The 18,224-nt window shown below is 45.6% G+C and overlaps 1 protein-coding gene across 1 annotated transcript; it reads right to left on the bottom strand.

The window, feature by feature from the left end:
• Positions 1-8,595: 8,595 nt before the first annotated feature.
• Positions 8,596-16,972, bottom strand: LOC149453386 (uncharacterized). The gene is made up of 7 exons (XM_089688356.1): positions 16,929-16,972; positions 14,838-14,957; positions 14,212-14,346; positions 14,002-14,125; positions 13,686-13,885; positions 11,192-11,333; positions 8,596-10,128 (listed from the first exon to the last, which is right to left on the bottom strand). The coding sequence occupies exons 2-7, from the start codon at positions 14,940-14,942 to the stop codon at positions 8,771-8,773; spliced, it is 2,064 nt and encodes a 687-aa protein (XP_089544482.1). The 5' UTR covers positions 14,943-14,957; positions 16,929-16,972; the 3' UTR covers positions 8,596-8,770.
• Positions 16,973-18,224: the final 1,252 nt, after the last annotated feature.

The raw sequence follows: 18,224 nt of genomic DNA, 5'->3' as shown, positions 1-18,224 counted from the left end.
GGAATCTGGAAGCTTCCTTTAAAAATAAGGGAGCCCCTAGCAGCACAATGGCTCAATGGTTAGCACTTCCACCTGGCAGCACTAGCGTTGTCAGTTCAAATCCCAATCACAGCACCACCTGCCTGCTCAGAGTTTGCATGTTCTCCCTGTGCCTGCGTGAGTTTCCTCTGGGTACTCCAGTTTCCTCTCACACTACAAAGACATGCTGGTAGGTTAATTGGATCCTGCATAAATTGTCCCTAGTATGTATATGTATGAATGTAAGTTAGGGACCTTAGATTGTACGCCACTTGAGGGTTAGGGGCTGATGGGCCAATGGGGCTGTCCTTCATTCTCCAGCAGCTCTCCTCCCACCATCCACACCACATTCTCTGACAGCTGTCCCCCCACCATCCACGCCACATTCTCTGACAGCTCTCCTCACTACATTCTCTGACAGCTCTCCTCCTCTTGGCCCTAGTATGTGTATGTATGAGTGTGAGTTAGGGACCTTAGATTGTACACCCCTTGAGGGTTAGGGACTGATGTGAATGTACAATATATGTACAGTGGGGCAAAAAAGTATTTAGTCAGCCACCAATTGTGCAAGTTCTCCCACTTAAAAAGATGAGAGAGGCCTGTAATTGGCATCATAGGTAGACCTCAACTATGAGAGACAAAATGAGAAACAAAATCCAGACAATCACATTGGCTGATTTGGAAAGAATTTATTTGCAAATTATGGTGGAAAATAAGTATTTGGTCAATATCAAAAGTTCATCTCAATACTTTGTTATATATCCTTTGTTGGCAATGACAGAGGTCAAACGTTTGCTGTAAGTCTTCACAAGGTTGGCACACACTGTTGCTGGTATGTTTGCCCATTCCTCCATGCAGATCTCCTCTAGAGCAGTGATGTTTGGGGGCTGTCGCTGGGCAACACGGACTTTCAACTCCTTCCAAAGGTTTTCTATGGGGTTGAGATCTGGAGACTGGCTAGGCCACTCCAGGATCTTGAAATGCTTCTTACGAAGCCACTCCTTCGTTGCCCGGGTGGTATGTTTGGGATCATTGTCATGTTGGAAGACCCAGCCACGTTTCATCTTCAATGCCCTTGCTGATGAAAGGAGGTGTGCACTCAAAATCTCACGATACATGGCCCCATTCATTCTGTCCTGTACATGGATCAGGTGTCATGGTCCCTTTGCTGAGAAACAGCCCCAAAGCAAGATGTTGCCACCCCCATGCTTCACAGTAGGTATGGTGTTCTTTGGATGCAACTCAGCATTCTCTCTCCTCCAAACACGATGAGTTGTGTTTCTACCAATCAGTTCTATATTGGTTTCATCTGACCATATGACATTCTCCCAATCCTCTTCTGGATCATCCAAATGCTCTCTAGCAAACTTCAGATGGGCCCGGACATGTACTGGCTTAAGCAGGGGGACACGTCTGGCACTGCAGGATCTGAGTCCCTGGCGGCGTAGTGTGTTACTGATGGTAGCCTTTGTTACGTTGGTCCCAGCTCTCTGCAGGTCATTCACTAGGTCCCCCCGTGTGGTCCTGGGATTTTTGCTCACCGTTCTTGTGATCATTTTGACCCCACGGAGTGAGATCTTGCGTGGAGCCCCAGATCGAGGGAGATTATCAGTGGTCTTGTATGTCTTCCATTTTCTAATTATTGCTCCCACAGTTGATTTGTTCACACCAAGCTGCTTGCCTATTGCAGATTCAGTCTTCCCAGCCTGGTGCAGGTCTACAATTTTGTTTCTGATGTCCTTCGACAGCTCTTTCGTCTTCACCATAGTGGAGTTTGGAGTGTGACTGTTTGAGGTTGTGGACAGGTGTCTTTTATACTGATAACAAGTTCAAACAGGTGCCATTGATACAGGTAATGAGTGCAGGACAGAGGAGCCTCTTAAAGAAGAAGGTACAGGTCTGTGAGAGCCAGAAATCTTGCTTGTTTGTAGGTGACCAAATACTTATTTTCCACCATAATTTGCAAATAAATTCTTTCCAAATCAGCCAATGTGATTGTCTGGATTTTTTTTCTCATTTTGTCTCTCATAGTTGAGGTCTACCTATGATGCCAATTACAGGCCTCTCTCATCTTTTTAAGTGGGAGAACTTGCACAATTGGTGGCTGACTAAATACTTTTTTGCCCCACTGTATATACATATGTAAAGCACTGCATAAATTGACGCCACTATAGAATTACCTGTAATAAATAAATAAAACTCACATATAAGTTCTGGTGACCTGGCAGACCCAATTCCCTTAATTTGCAGGGATTTCCTCTCACTTCCTATTTGGACTATGGGACAGCAAGCTTTGAAAAAGCACTTTGCAGAGCTTTCAGGAAGGTTTGTTGAAGGTTCTAAAGTGTCATCCAGCTCTAGTTTGTAAATGCTGAACACAGATCCTAATGGGAGGGTTGATTGCCACTTTAAAACAAGCTGCTAGCAGGCTTCAGGCTTTCAACAAGCTTCAAAAAGTTGTGAAGTCTGCTAGCAGCTTGTTTAAAGTGGCAATCAGCACTTTCATTAGGGCCTGTATTCAGCATTTACAAACTGGAACTAAATGGTGCTTCAACAATGCTTCCAGTACATGGCCTGCAACCAATCAATCAAAGATAAGGGGAGGGGCAGCATGACTGGGGCTTGAAGACGAGGCGGAGATATATAGTAGGGTTGGGTGTATATTCATTAATAAGGCTTACCTGATTGGAAGTTTGAGTAAAGAGGGAGGGTCTCCAGGATGAGGAGAGGAGGCTGGACTTGTCAGGAGTCAATCAGAGCTCATGGCAACACTGGTCAGGTTCCTCCCACCCTCCCTGGACTTGTTTGGTTGGTGTTTTGTTTGATCGCTCCTGGTTCTGTCCTTTGTGTTTGTCTTGGCTTTTTTGGGCTCTTTTTGTTTTTTTTTTTCTTTTATTTGATTTTCTGTCTTGGGGTCATTGTCCTTGTGTTTTGTCATTGGCAGCTAGCAGGGGTCGCTGGGTCTTTTGAAGGCTGTGCTGGAGTAACATTTTAGAGGATTATGCGTTGGACCCATTGTAGGTATGGGTGTCCCTTCCCAATTTTAAGGTCACGTTAGTAATTTTGTAGTTAATGGACTGTATCTGGGACTACGTAGCTGTAGCATTGCTTCCGAGGCGACGTAGTAGTGGCTGGGGGCCTTCTCATTGGTGGCAGATACAGCCAGGATATTGGCTGTGATTATCAGTGCCTTTGAAGACCTTGGACCCGGTTGGGATCATTACTGTTCGGTTAATACATTGATTGTACTTGATGCATTGTTATGCAATCCTAAAAGATGATCATCAGAAACTATGAACCCTTCAGCGCTCACACAGAAGATGGAAATAAATATTTTGGGAAATTAAATATGAAATGAACTGGAATTAGAACAAAATTAAAAGGAATATGAAGAAAAAACAAGAATAACAACCAGTCCACGGAATCATTAATGGGGGTCGGGGGAGGCAGGATTCCGGGCGAGATCGGTGTGTTCAGGATCAGTGGTCAAAAAGTCCATCCGATGGACAATGTAGGTATGGGTGTTCCTTCCCAATTATAAGGTTAGGTGGGTAATTTTGTAGTTAATGGGCTGTATCTGGGACTACGTAGCTGTAGCATTGTCCCCGAGGCAGTGTAGTAGCATCTGGGGACCTTCTCATTGGTGGCAGATACAGATGGAAATAAATATTTTGGGAAATTAAATATGAAATGAACCGGAATTAGAAAAAAATGAAAAGGAATAAGAAGAAATAACAAGAATAAAAACCAGTCCACGGATTCATTAATGGGGGTTGGGGGGGCAGGATTCCGGGCGAGATCGGTGTGTTCAGGATGCAGCGGTCAAAAAGTCCATCCGATGGGTGTGCAGAGTAGGGAAGAAGAAGACCATGGAGGTTGTAAAACCATACGAGCGGACCGGCAGCTCCTTGCCAAGGACGGGGGAATCCCACAGAGGTATGCAAAGGGACAGCAAGCAGGGTGCCAGGTCAGCAGATCAGCCTAGGGTCACCTTTATTCCCGTTCCAGTGAAAATCGTTGGACTCTCCCCCACCATTTCCACTCTCAGGGTGTCCAGGAATGTGAATCTCTCCAGCGGGCACACACATCGCAGTTTCATCCCAAACTTAGTTCTCCTCCTCCTGGCCCACTTGTTATGTAATAGTTAAATAAATGGGTTGACAGGGCATTGAAAATGGGTCGTGGATGGGTGTTCCAGCATGACAACGATTGGGTCACCAAGAAAACAATTGGTAACACACTACGCCAACAAGGACTGAAATCCTGCAGTGCCCGCAAGGTCCCTCTGCTCAAGAAAGCACATGTCCAGGTCCGTCTGAAGTCTGCCACTGAACATCTGAATGATGCAGAGAAGGACTGGTTGGAAGTGTTGTGGTCAGATGAGACCAAAATCGAGGTCTTTGGCATCAACTCAACTTGCCGTGTTTGGAGGAGGAGGAATGCTGCCTATGACCCCAAGAACACCATCCCAACTGTGAAACGTGGTGGAAACATGCTGCTTTGGGGGTGTTTTTCTGCTAAGGTGACAAGACAACTGCACCGCATCACAGGGACGATGGATGGGGCAACGTACCATCAAATCTTGGGTGAGAACCTTCTTCCCTTAGCCAGGGCATTGAAATTGGTCGTGAATGGGTGTTCCAGCATGACAATGACCCAAAACACACGGCCAAGGCAACAAAGGAGTGGTTCAAGAAGAAGCACATTAAGGTCCTGGAGTGGCCTAGCCAGTCTCCAGACCTTAATCCGATTGAAAATCTGTGGAGGGAGCTGAAAGTTCGAGTTGCCAAACATCAGCCACCAAACCTTAATGATTTGGAGAGGATCTGCCAAGAGGAGTGAGCCAAAATCCCTCCTGAGATGTGTGCAAACCTAGGGGCCAACTCCAGGAAACATCTGACCTTTGTGATTGCCAGCAAAGGATTTGCCACCAAGTACTAAGTCATGTTTTGTGAAGGGGATCAAATCCTTATTTCCGTCATGAACATGCAAATCAGTCATCATTTGTTAGACATGCATTTCTGCTGAATTTGTTGTTGCTATTCTGTCTCTCAGTGTTACAATACACCGAACATTCGATTTTTAGACCGATCATTTCTTTGTGAGTGGGCAAACATTCAAAATCAGCCGGGGATCAAACACGCATTTCCTTCACTGTAGATTGCAAAAGAAAAATCTGACGGGTTATAACCCTCCCTTGCTTTAGCCAAAATGAAAAAATAAATAAATAAAAAATGTCTTGCCTATCATAAAGAAAAATGTCTTATTAACTGGCCTCCATTTTAGATGTGTGAACAGTTAGTTTTGTTTTTGAGTTTCACTCGTTTCATGACTTTAGTTTCTATTCCCTAGAAACGGAACTACCTTGTATGGTGGTCCTCAGCCATTTGTGGTTTCTATCTTCTTTGATAAGAATATAATATTTCATCAGTCTTTCTGACCACGCATTAAACTTCCAGAGATTGCACTTTGGTGTCCGGAGCTTTATTCCTCCCGGGTCCAGAAGGTTGAAATATTCGAGGACATTTTTGGCCACAGACAGGAATTTGATCCTTTCGCCTTTAGTTCTACTTCCATATGTGGTGCAAATCTGTAATGTTTTGCCATCTTCAGTCTCCCAAGAAATCGTATTAACTTTTTATTTCCAGGTTCAACGCGCTTGCTGTCTCCCTTAGAAATTGCAGCCTATCCAAGAAAGACCGTGTGCTGCAAATCTTCAATCCAAAGTCATAGACATTTTTTGTTTTAACTATTTATCAATGACAACAAAAAAAAAGAATCAGAATACACTCGGTACAGAGGCATAGTGGGTACATGAGGAACCAGGACAAAAAAAATAGCCGCTGTCCCATTCTATAACTGGCCTTCACCTGAGGAACCAGGACCTTTCAGGACACACTTTTGCAGGCATTTTATTGTCTCTGGAAGTTCTGGCGCCTTGTCTGGAGTGCTGTAGCCGGCTGCAAAGAATAATTGCATTGTCAGTGGGGAGAATAAATCCCCTCTAATGTTCCATCTAAACGAGGAGAAAAATCAGGCTAAACATGGAGAGAAGAGAGAGGGAAGGAAGCAAGGACCACAAAGCTCCGAATTCCCTTCCTTGTCATCTCTCACCTCGACTACTGCAACTCCCTCCTCATTGGATGACCTTTACATAGAATATCCTCCCTCCAGTCCATCATGAATACTGCTGCCAGGCTCATCCACCTTACCAACCATTCAGTGTCTCCCACCCCTCTCTGCCAATCCCTCCACTGGCCTCCATTCAGTGTCCTCCACCCCTCTCTGCTAATTCCTCCACTGGCCTCCACCCCTCTCTGCCAATCCCTCCACTGGCCTCCATTCAGTGTCCTCCACCCCTCTCTGCAAATCCCTCCACTGGTATCCACTCAGTGTCCTCCACCCCTCTCTGCCAATCCCTCCACTGGCCCCCATTCAGTGTTTGCTACCCCTCTCTGCCAATCCCTCCACTGGCCTCCATTTAGTGTCCTCCACCCCTCTCTGCCAATCCCTCTACTGGCCTCCACTCAGTGTTCTCCACCCCTCTCTGCCAATCCCTCCACTGGCCTCCATTCAGTGTCCTCCACCCCTCTCTGCCAATCCCTCTACTGGCCTCCACCCCTCTCTGCCAATCCCTCTACTGGCCTCCACCCCTCTCTGCCAATCCCTCTACTGGCCTCCACTCAGTGTCCTCCATCCCTCTCTGCCAATCCCTCCACTGGCTTCCACTTGCTCAACGAATAAAATTCAAAATACTAACAACTTAAAAAGCCATCCACAACTCTGCTCCCGGCTACATCACCAATCTGGTCTCAAAATATAAATCAAACTGCCCTCTGTTTCCTCTTGTACCAAATTGTATTGTAACTGTAATGTCGGCCTTCATTTTGTACAGCGCTGCACAGACTGTTGGCGCCATATAAATCCTGTATAATAATAATAATGGATGAGGAAGAAAAAAAAAAAAGAAAGAGGCATAGAGTAGGGGTGGAGGATGGAAAGAAAAAGGTAGGAAGCTGGTGGGGACAGTAAAAGTACCCCTGTTCAACCACCTACGGGGCGCTGGTTTCAAGCAGTTCTTTATATTTCCTGGAGAATTTAAATTGGGTCCACTAGAACCAGGTCTTGCAAAAGCAATTCTCTAATAATAGACATTAAAAAATTAATAAAAAAGAAAGCAGTGAGTGCGCAATACTCTCCCCCCCCCCCCCCCCCCCCCGGCACGGCATCTCAGCTAAAAAGGAGTGCACACTGCCCGAGAAACCTCTTCTGTTTTTCTGGTTCTTGCTCGTGGCTCTGGCCAAGTGTCTCCATCTTCAAGTGTGGACTCGTAACAACACTTACATGGTGTGCAGCGTGTCTGAGGAATATTTATGGCTCTTAACCGCTTCCCGTCCACCCTATAGCAGCTGTACTGCTACAGGGCGGCACGGGTGCACAAAATCACGTACAAATAAGTGATTTTGCATTTCCGGGTAGGGAGCACACGCCCACCCGCGTTGCCATTCGTGACGGGGTCTGAATCAGTGGAGTAATTAGAAACCTCAGGACCCCATTGCAAGAAACCATGAACAGCCCCCCTGGCTGGGGTCCTTCCCTCCAAGCTCAGTGGTAAAATGCCAGGGCCCAGTCGCAAGTACAACCTTTGTGACCCTGGTAGTTCCACCACTGATGTTAAAATAAAAAACTACTAACACCAGTGGTGGAACTACCAGGGTCACAAAGGTCATACTTGCGACTGTGCTTTGGTGTTTTACAACTGGGCTTGGAGGGAAGGGCCCCGGCCAGGGCTCAGGAGGGACCCTTCTTGGTTTCTTGCAATAGGGTCCTGAAGCTTCTAGTTACACCACTGATTCAGACCCCGTCACATTACTCATTAGAACCCTGCAAGTGCTGCAGCTAAATAAATGGTAAAAAAAATAATAAAATAAATAACTACTATTTTATTATTTTTTTTACCATTTATTTAGCTGCAGCACTTGCAGGGTTCTAATGAGGAAAGTGACGGGTTCTGATTCAGTGGAGTAACTAGAAACTTCAGGACCCAATAAAGGATCCCTCCTGAGCCCTGGCCGGGGCCCTTCCCTCCAAGCCCAGTGGTGAAAGCCAGGATCCAGTCACAAGTATGACCTTTGTGACCCTGGTAGTTCCACCACTGGTGTCAGTAGTTTTTTTATTTATTATTTTTTTACCATTTATTAAGCTGCAGCACTTGCAGGGTTCAAATGAGGAAAGTGAAGGGGTCTGAATCAGTGGAGTAACTAGAAACCTCAGGACCCCATTGTAAGAAACCATTTAGGGCCCCCCTGGCCAGGCCTAGTGGTAGACTGCCAGGGCCGGTCGCAAGTACGACCTTTGTGACCCAGGTAGTTCCCCCACCGCAGAGGCGATTAAATACCACCGAAAGATAGATCCATTTGTGGGGAAAAAAAAAAAAAAAAAAAAAGACGCATTCCATTTGGGTGCAGCATGGCATGACCACGCAATGGTCAGGGAAAGTGATGCAACGCCGTATCACAACAAATGGCCTGGTCAGGAAGGGGGAGGGGTTGAAGTATGAACAATGAAAACAAGATAAATGGGGATACAACAAATTTTGTTTTTTTTTGGGGGGGGGGCAAAAATTGCAGCATTTCTAAAACATTAACTAAACATTTCCTTCCAATAGATGTTCTATGGACTAATCAGTTCTATTAGTTTAAAAAAAAAAAAGGGGGGGGGGGGATTTCGCTCTGATGTCCAATCAGACTTCTTATATCTGTGAAACATTTCCCGTAATCTGAACGCATTGAGTGACGTGTCTTCTCCGATGCCTAACAAGGTTTCGTTCTTGAGTGAACGATTTCCCGCACTCAGCACATGAATAAGGACGCTCGCCCATGTGAATCCTCTGGGTGAGCTGCGCGGCGTCGTGCCTTTGCTGATGCTTAACAAGGTGTCCTTTCTGCGTGAAGGATTTCCCGCACTCCATGCATGAATAAGGACGCTCCCCCGTGTGAATTCTCTTGTGTATAACAAGGTTTCCTTTCCGTCTGAAAGATTTCCCGCAATCTGAACATGAAAAGGGACACTCACCCGTGTGACTTCCCTGGTGTTGCACAAGGCTTCCTTTCGAAGCAAAGGATTTCCCGCACTCCGAACATGAATAGGGACGCTCGTCCGTGTGACTTTTCAGGTGTTTCATAAGATTATCTTCCCCGTTCTTTAAACATGAATAAGGACGCTCACCTGTGTGTCTTCTCTGATGTTTAACGAGGGCTCCTTTTAGAGTGAAAGATTTCCTGCACTCTGAACATGAATAAGGACGCTCTCCCATGTGACGTCTCTGGTGTTGAAAAAGGCTTCCATTCGAAGTGAAAGATTTCCCGCACTCTGAACAGGAATAGGGACGCTCACCCGTGTGAATTCTCTGGTGTTCAGCAAGGCTTCCTTTTTGAGTGAAACATTTCCCGCACTCTGAACATACGTAAGGACGCTCACCTGTGTGAATTCTCTGGTGTACAAGAAGTATCTTATTCTCAGTGAAAGTTTTCCCGCACTCTGAACATGAATAGGGACGCTCACCCGTGTGAACTCTCTGGTGTATAAGAAGTGTCCTTTTCTGAGTGAACGATTTCCCACACTCTGAACATGAATAAGGACGATCACCTGTGTGAATTCTGTAGTGTGTATGAAGAGTGCCCTTACGTTTAAAACATTTGCTGCGCTCTGAACGAGGGAAAGTACGCTCACCCGTGTGAATTCTCTGGTGTAAAATAAGTGCTCCTTTCCGAGTGAAACATTTCCCGCACTCTAAACATGAGAACAGATTGTCCCCTCGGTGAGCTCCTTCATGGGGTGAGGAAGATTCCTGGGGATTAGATGGATCTGTTGGTCTATCTGCAGTGTGAGATCCTAAATGGACATTTGCACTCCTAGTATGTGGTTGGTCAGAAGATTCCCCCTGATTAGAGGGATCCATTGATGTCTCCGGACAGGAAGGTCTGTGATGGATATTGGGTGTATTTGGATTCACTCCTGGAGAATCCTGTGTGATGGCATTATCTTCTGACTTCCAATCAGCAGATAATAGAAGATGTAGCTCCAAGGAATTCCTGACATCAGCGCCATCTGATGGAGAGAAATGGAAGAAATGTCAGAATTCACAAATAACTGGAGATTTAGCTCCTCCCCCCGTCAGTGGAATAAGTGGAAATGCCGCTTACCATGACGTTATATTGAGGAATGGAGATGGACCTTCCATATGGTGTCCAGTATCTCCTCCTCATTTGTTGGGAACATGACGTTATATTGAGGAATGGAGATGGACCTTTCATATGGTGTCCAGCATCTCCTCCTCATTTGTTGGGAACATGACGTTATATTGAGGAATGGAGATGGACCTTCCATATGGTGTCCAGTATCTCCTCCTCATTTGTTGGGAACATGATGTTATATTGAGGAATGGAGATGGACCTTTCATATGGTGTCCAGCATCTCCTCCTCATTTGTTGGGAACATGACGTTATATTGAGGAATGGAGATGGACCTTTCATATGGTGTCCAGTATCTCCTCCTCATTTGTTGGGAACATGACGTTATATTGAGGAATAGAGATGGACCTTTCATATGGTGTCCAGTATCTCCTCCTCACACACACTGCTGGGTGTGTGTATAAAACCCCCTCCCCCCTTGCTACCACAACTATAAGAAATATGGCAGTAGCAGTAAAAAGGTTAAATATACATTTTGATTTTTATACAAAGTTTAAAATCTTTATTGTATGGACAAACTATTGCAGGATTGTTGCCTTGGTTTGGATATTACTAGAAGTAAATAGAAGGGAGTAAAACTGATAATGAATGCCTTGTTGCATGGCGAGCCCAGGGCCGGGGTATACTGTGTGAAGATCTGATAATGATCGAACTTTCCTTATATTACAATCCTTATACTATTCCAAGGTTTCGGTTACTTACCTCCCACCGTCAGGATATTCAATTAAAAAATGAATAAGTGGCTTCTGTGTACTAATCTAAGACTCCCATCCCTGGAGATAGAGGCATACTGTGAGGATGTGGAATTGGACGATGGGAAGATCTACTAATTATCCAACATTTCTCCATAAAACTACAAACCTTCTACTCAGCTGTAAATGAGACTGCGACCCGTTTCTTCCATAGTGTCCGCTACTTACCTGTGTGGATAGGTGGAGACATTTCTTCCTGTTCACTCTTCATGACCATCCCGACCTCCTCCGCGGACGGCTGATCCCCCCCCACATACGTCTCCTCTTCTTCCTCTTTAACCTCAACTTTTATATTAATCTGTTCTTCACCCTAAACCCCAAAAATAATAGAAAAGGTCTATTAACTTTCAGGTATATAAAAGAAAGACACAAATCAGTGGAGCTCTGCAGGGACCAGCTGATGGGGCGGTATCCAATCACAGCCCACAGCCCTGTGTTGACAATCAACACAGGGCTCTGTGCAGAGGGGATGACCTCTCTGTTTCTTCTCCCTGCAAAAGCAGGGAGAAAAAAAAACACAGATTTATTTTATTTTTTTGTAGTAAAAAGCAGCACACGTTACACAAATTAACACTTGTTAGGAACACACTTAACTATTCATTACCCCAAAATGTTAACCCCTTCCCCACCAGTGATGGTGTATAGTACAAGGGGGCTATCATGTACCTGGTGATGGAGGCCAATGGAGAGAGGGCTTCCCTGGGAGTGGGATAGCGGGAGTCAGGCCCAAAGTTGCACAGGTCGCCTGAAGGAGTGCTGGTTGGTGGTCCACTCAGAAGCACAGCTGGTGCACGGAGATAGGTCTGAAGACAGGAGGCGCCTGTGCATGGTATGCAAGCCCTTCCGGGATTTAGGTGTTTACTGGGTAGTCGGTTCAAGCCAAGGTCAGGTACCAGGTGGGAATCAGAGCAGACGTAGTCAGATGGGATAGCCGAGGTCATACACAGAGGAGCGAGATAGAGAGTATCAGTAAGCCAAGCCGAGGTCAGATCAGGGGTAAGGCAGAGTAGACAGGTCCAGGAGCAAGCCGAGTCAGTAACAGGAGATCACAGGTCAAGTCACAGGAACAGGGCACAGGGAGCTAAAGATCATCCAGCAACTTGAGGAAGTGATGAGCCTCCTTATAAAGGCCGTCTGGCACCAGACTGAGGTTGATGTGTCCTTCTGCGGCCATGCAGAGTACTTGCAGAACTGCCAGACCTTCCAGAACCTCTGCTGTGGACAGGACCTTGACAGGGGCATTATTTTCATTTTATATAATTAAAGAACAAATTTCAAAGGAGCGGAAACTGCATCTAATTTTCGACATCCTCCCCTGCTACATTTACACACTTTTCCCAGCGTCTAACTCATGCCTGGAAAGCTTCAGCATAGAAAGATTTGTCAGGACACCTGAACCATCCTAGGACAGCTGGCTTCACTTCCTCATCGTTGTGTTCACCGATGAAGAGATTCGTCTCTTGAGCGATTTCACAACAGGTTATGGGTCGATGATCCAGGATCAGGAGCTCCATGCAGTGAAGGTTCAGAGGAATGACTGCGGTGGGCTGGGAACTGCCACGGCCAGGATCGTCACTGATGGACAGACGGCCATTTTTGAAATGTTTACACCATTCAAATGTCTTACTGCGGCAGAGCGTCTCATTGCTGTACTGTGCTTGTTCCCCCCCCCCACTTCAGTGGTGGACTGTCCCTTGGCGTCATTACATCCAATGCAGGGCTATGGACTGGGTATCGGTTAAGTAGATCTTCCATTCTATATCCCATAGTCTAACTGCGGGGAGATGATCTTTCAGTTTCCTGGATTTGGGCTTTAACTGTCCAATCACAGACAAGATATGTAGTAGGTCTACTGTCCTGCTTTGTTCAGAACATATTACATGGTAATTTCCTGGGAATTTTGGGGGGGAGGGGGGCAGAGATCCAACCCATGGGGGTGCATCATCACTCTGGCTTGGAATCACAACTGCATAGAACAGCAGCATGTCATTCAACTTCTGACAGCAGTTGGAGGAACACAAGCAGGATGAGGACCTATGATGTCATGTTGTGGCAGCACCCAAATATTGCAGAGTTCCCCTTTAAGCTTTAACATTTCTAAAAGCATCTGTTTGCAGAACCAGGTGATCATCACACTTCCTTGCCTCATTTCCTGTGGAACAATGTGTTCCAGTCTAGCAGCTGACATATATATATATATATATTTTATCTAAATGTGAAACCGCAAAGGCTTTATCCTCCTGAATTGTTTAGGATGTATTTTAAAGGTACAAAAAGTAAAGAGGAAATATATGCATTGTGACATAATTGTTGATATATACACCATGTATGATGCTTTTCAAGGAACTTAGCTTGCAGACACGAGTCTGGCTAGGTCAACCAGCTGGTAAATAAAAAGCTTGTTTTCCCTCATGTTCGTGTCCGGAGTTTCCCTGGAATTCCCAAAGTTGCCATTACAATGTGATTGGACCCACAGAAAAAGGGACATATATTGATTTTAAAGAAACAAGAAAAATGGTGGATGCCCAATAAGGAAGCTGGAAATGGGGATCGGGAAAGGGCAACAAATACTGCACTTCATATATAAAAAATAAACAATAAAGCAAGAGAATGCATAGAAGAAGGTCATCTCACAAAGTTCAGTATCACCGAGTCCACCTACCTGATAATGGTGAGGGATGGTGTGACCTTCCTGTGTGGAATCCTGGGAATTCAGAGGACGGGGACATCTCTCTGGTGGGTTCACATCGCTGGATCCATCTACCTGCTGATGGTGAGGGATGGTGTGATCTTCCTGTGTGGAATCCCGGGAATACAGAGGACGGGGACACCTCTCTGGTGGGTTCCCATGACTGGATCCATCTGTAGGAAACACACATACTGACTGAATCCATTGTTTCTATATCTTTATCAGATGATGGGGGATCTAGGTGGACCCTCCGTACTGCTCTCTCCTTTACAATAAAGTCTCCTCTTACCCGGTGATGTGAGGGGCGGCTGATTGTCCATCATGACGTCCTTGTAGAGATGCTTGTGTCCTTCTAAATACTCCCACTCCTCCATGGAGAAATAGACAGTGACATCCTGACACCTTATAGGAACCTGACACACACAATGATACAGTCACCATCCAGACACATCCCTTGTCTGTTACTGGAGAATGTCCCAGAATTCCCAACACTGCTCACCTCTCCTGTCAGCAGGTCAGTGATCTTCTGGGTGACTTCTAGAATCTTCTTGCCATTGTTCCTCTTGGGTTTCAGGGAGTGAATTGGAGGCACTTTGATGGTTAGATGGTCACCAGACTTCACCAGAGGAAAACTCTGCATTGAAATAGCAACAATAATATCATGTGACCTCCCAGAATCCCCCTCACCTCTATCCAGCCAGGTCTGTGTTTTATTAACAGAGATAAAAGTGACGTCATGTGACCTCCCAGAATCCTCCTCACCTCTTCGGTCAGGTCTGTGTTTTATTAATATAGATGAGTGATGTCATGTGACCTCCCAGAATCCTCCTCACCTCTCCGGTCAGGTCCATGTTTTATTAATAGAGATGAGAGTGATGTCATGTGACCTCCCAGAATCCTCCTCACCTCTCCGGTCAGATCTGTGTTTTATTAATAGAGATAGGAGTAACGTCATGTGACCTCCCAGAATCCTCCTCACCTCTCTGGTCAGGTCCGTGTTTTATTAATAGAGATAGGAGTGACGTCATGTGACCTCCCAGAATCCTCCTCACCTCTCTGGTCAGGTCTGTGTTTTATTATTAGAGATCAGAGTGATGTCATGTGACCTCCCAGAATCCTCCTCACCTCTCCGGTCAGCAGGTAGATGATCTCCAGGGTGAGGTTTAATATCTTCTCAGTCATGTGACTCGGGTCCTCCTCCATCCTCATTGATGAAATCATGTGATCCATACAAGACTCTGATCTCTGTAGAGATATAATATATCGGCTGATCATTATAGCTCATGAACAATTATAGATCAGTTATAACCCCCCCCATCCAAAAATGAGGGAGGTTTAGAACTGTGTCATGTTAATAAATGTGAAATATATTCAGGATCAAAATAAAAAAAAAAAACTACAATACTCAAAACTTTAAAATGGTGTGCCTTCCAAATATTTATTATCTTGATTATATAAAAAATATATAGAATTAAGGGGGACCTTCACCCTAAACCCCAAATCTTCATGCCCTGCCCCCTCTCCCTTCCCTCACTTTAATTAAATTGGTTCTGCAAAGCAGCACTCAGGCAAGAAAGATGTCTGGTAACCCCCCCCCCCCCAAGACTTTGGGTTTCTACAGCCCTGTAGCATATCTGCACATGCACAGGTTTCCCCAACCATCTGCACACGCATGTTTTCGCATGCATACAGAAAGACAGGTGACATGGAAGCAAAAAGACTTCCCCTTTCCTACACATGTGGGAAATATCCTGCACACATGCAGATGTATCGATGGGCCCTGCCAGGGGCTGATGCTGGGTAGAGCCCTTTGGCACATCTTTGCAGGGCCCATAAAGGTGGTGCTGGAGGAGGAGGGCGCAGAAAATGGATAGAGGACTGAAGTTCCTCTGTAGGGTAGGGGTAAGCTCTACTTATGGAGACATAATAAGTCCATATAGTTAGATATATATAGTGTGGTTCCACAGCATACTGGTTAAGTGGTTAGCACTTCCACCTGGCAGTACTCAGGTTGTTGGTTCGAATCCCAACCACAGCACCACCTGCCTGGAGTTTGCATGTTCTTCCTGTGCCTGCGTGGGGTTCTTCCAGGTACTCCGGTTTGTCCCTAGTATGTGTATGCATTAATGTGAGTTAGGGACCTTAGATTGTACGCTCCTCAGGGGCGTGGACTGATGTGAATGTACAATATATATGTGAAGCGCTGCATAAAATTGATGGCGCTATATAAGTACCTGAAATAATAGTATGCTTAAGGTAACAGACATCACAGTGACTATGGAGGAAGAGGATGGAAATGACTGTGGAGGAAGAGGACAGACATCACAGTGACTATGGAGGAAGAGGACAGACATCATGGTGACTATGGAGGAAGAGGACAGACATGACAGCAACTATGGAGGAAAAGGACAGACATGACAGCGACTATGGAGGAAAAGGACAGACATGACAGCGACTATGGAGGAAAAGGACAGACATGACAGCGACTATGGAGGAAAAGGACAGACATGACAGCGACTATGGAGGAAAAGGACAGACATGACAGCGACTATGGAGGAAAAGGACAGACATGACAGCGACTATGGAGGAAAAGGACAGACATGACAGCGACTATGGAGGAAAAGGACAGACATGACAGCGACTATGGAGGAAAAGGACAGACATGACAGCGACTATGGAGGAAAAGGACAGACATCATGTTGACTATGGAGAAAGAGGATGAACATCACAGTGACTATGGAGGAAGGAGGGACATCACAGTGACTATGGAAGAAGAGGACGGACATCATGTTGACTATGGATGAGAGGACGGACATCATGTTGACTATGAATGAGAGGACGGACATCATGTTGACTATGGAAAAAGAGGTTGGAGGTGACTATGGAGGAAGAGGACAGACATCACAGTGAATACAGAGGAAAAGGATGGATGTCACTGTGACTACAGAGGAAGAGGACAGACATCACAGTGGCTATGGAGGAAGAAGACAGACGTCACAGAGACTATGGAGGAAAAGGACAGACATGACTATGGAGGAAGAGGACAGACATCACAGTGACTATAGAAGAAAAGGATGAATGTCACAGTGACTATGGAGGAAGAGGACAGACATCACAGTGACTATGGAGGAAGAGGATGGAAATGACTGTGGAGGAAGAGGACAGACATGACGGGGGGGGTTTACTGGGTATAAATATAAAATATAATCTTATTACCTCCTCTGCTGCCAAGGACAATGTCTCTTCTCTACTTCCTTCCAACTAACCCGGAACTTCCTTTCTATATTCCTACATCACTTCCTGTCTGCTGTGACATCACTTCCTCCCTGTTTGTGGTTTAACTTTCGTTTTCAGACTGCCTGTGTCTGTACAATCAGCTTTTCCTGTCTCTGTGTTCCACTCGATATAATTGGAAAAGATCTCTAGTTTGTGGGTAATGCCATTAAAGGGAAAGTTCTAACCAGGAAGAAAACAGTTCCTCTAAGTGCAGACTGCCACATAATTTTCATAATAAGGTAGGGAACTGTTGATGAGGGCCTGTTCCCAACAACCCTCGTGCAGTGGTTGTGGGGGGTCTGAGGGGAAAAGCTTATTGGAATCTGGAAGCTTCCTTTAAAAATAAGGGAGCCTCTAGCAGCACAGTGGCTGAATGGTTAGCACTTCCACCTGGCAGCACTAGGATTGTCGGTTTAAATCCCAACCATGGCACCACCTGATTGTAATTTGCATGTTCTCCCTGTGCCTGCGTGAGTTTCCTCTGTGTACACCAGTTTCCTCCCACACTCCAAAGACATGCTGGTAGGTGAATTGGCTCCTGTCTAAATTGGCCCTAGTATGTATATGTATGAATGTGAGTTAGGGACCTTAGATTGTACACCCCTTGAGGGTTAGGGACTGATGTGAATGTACAATATATATGTAAAGCGCTGAGTAAATTGATGGCACTATATAAGTATCTGTAATAAATAAATAAAACTCACATATTAGCTCATCAATACATGGTGTGGTTATAGCACCTCTCCTCTATGGTTGGATGCCACTAGAGGGTGGTGGAAGCCGGCATGGCAAGGGGCTAGCCTTCAGTCCCCTTCGAAAGCCCATGTCCCGGTTGGGTCTGTCACAAGGGGAAAATGTCCAATAGGGACACTAGTTCTGGTGACTTGGAAGGCCCAATCCCCCAAATGTCAGGACGGTACAGATATCCCCCAAATGTCAGGACGGTACAGATATCCCCCAAATGTCAGGACGGTACAGATAACCCCCAAATATCAGGACAGAACAGATATCCCCCAAATGTCAGGATGGTACAGATATCCCCCAAATGTCAGGATGGTACAGAATCTAGGTGTCACTCTAGATTCAAATCTGTCCTTCCAACCCCATGTCCAATCGTTAGCAAGCTCATGCAGGCTCCACCTCCGCAACATCTCCAAAATACATCCGTTCCTAACCCCAGATACTACTAAACAACTCATACACTCCCTCATTATCTCACGTCTGGACTACTGCAAC

The sequence above is a fragment of the Staurois parvus genome, unplaced genomic scaffold, assembly GCF_062004578.1.
Source record: "Staurois parvus isolate SC_StPar_1 unplaced genomic scaffold, SC_StPar_1.0 ptg000449l, whole genome shotgun sequence".
Taxonomy (NCBI): domain Eukaryota; kingdom Metazoa; phylum Chordata; class Amphibia; order Anura; family Ranidae; genus Staurois; species Staurois parvus.
Note: the sequence above shows the minus strand (reverse complement) of the source record. Positions and strands in the feature narration are given on the sequence as shown.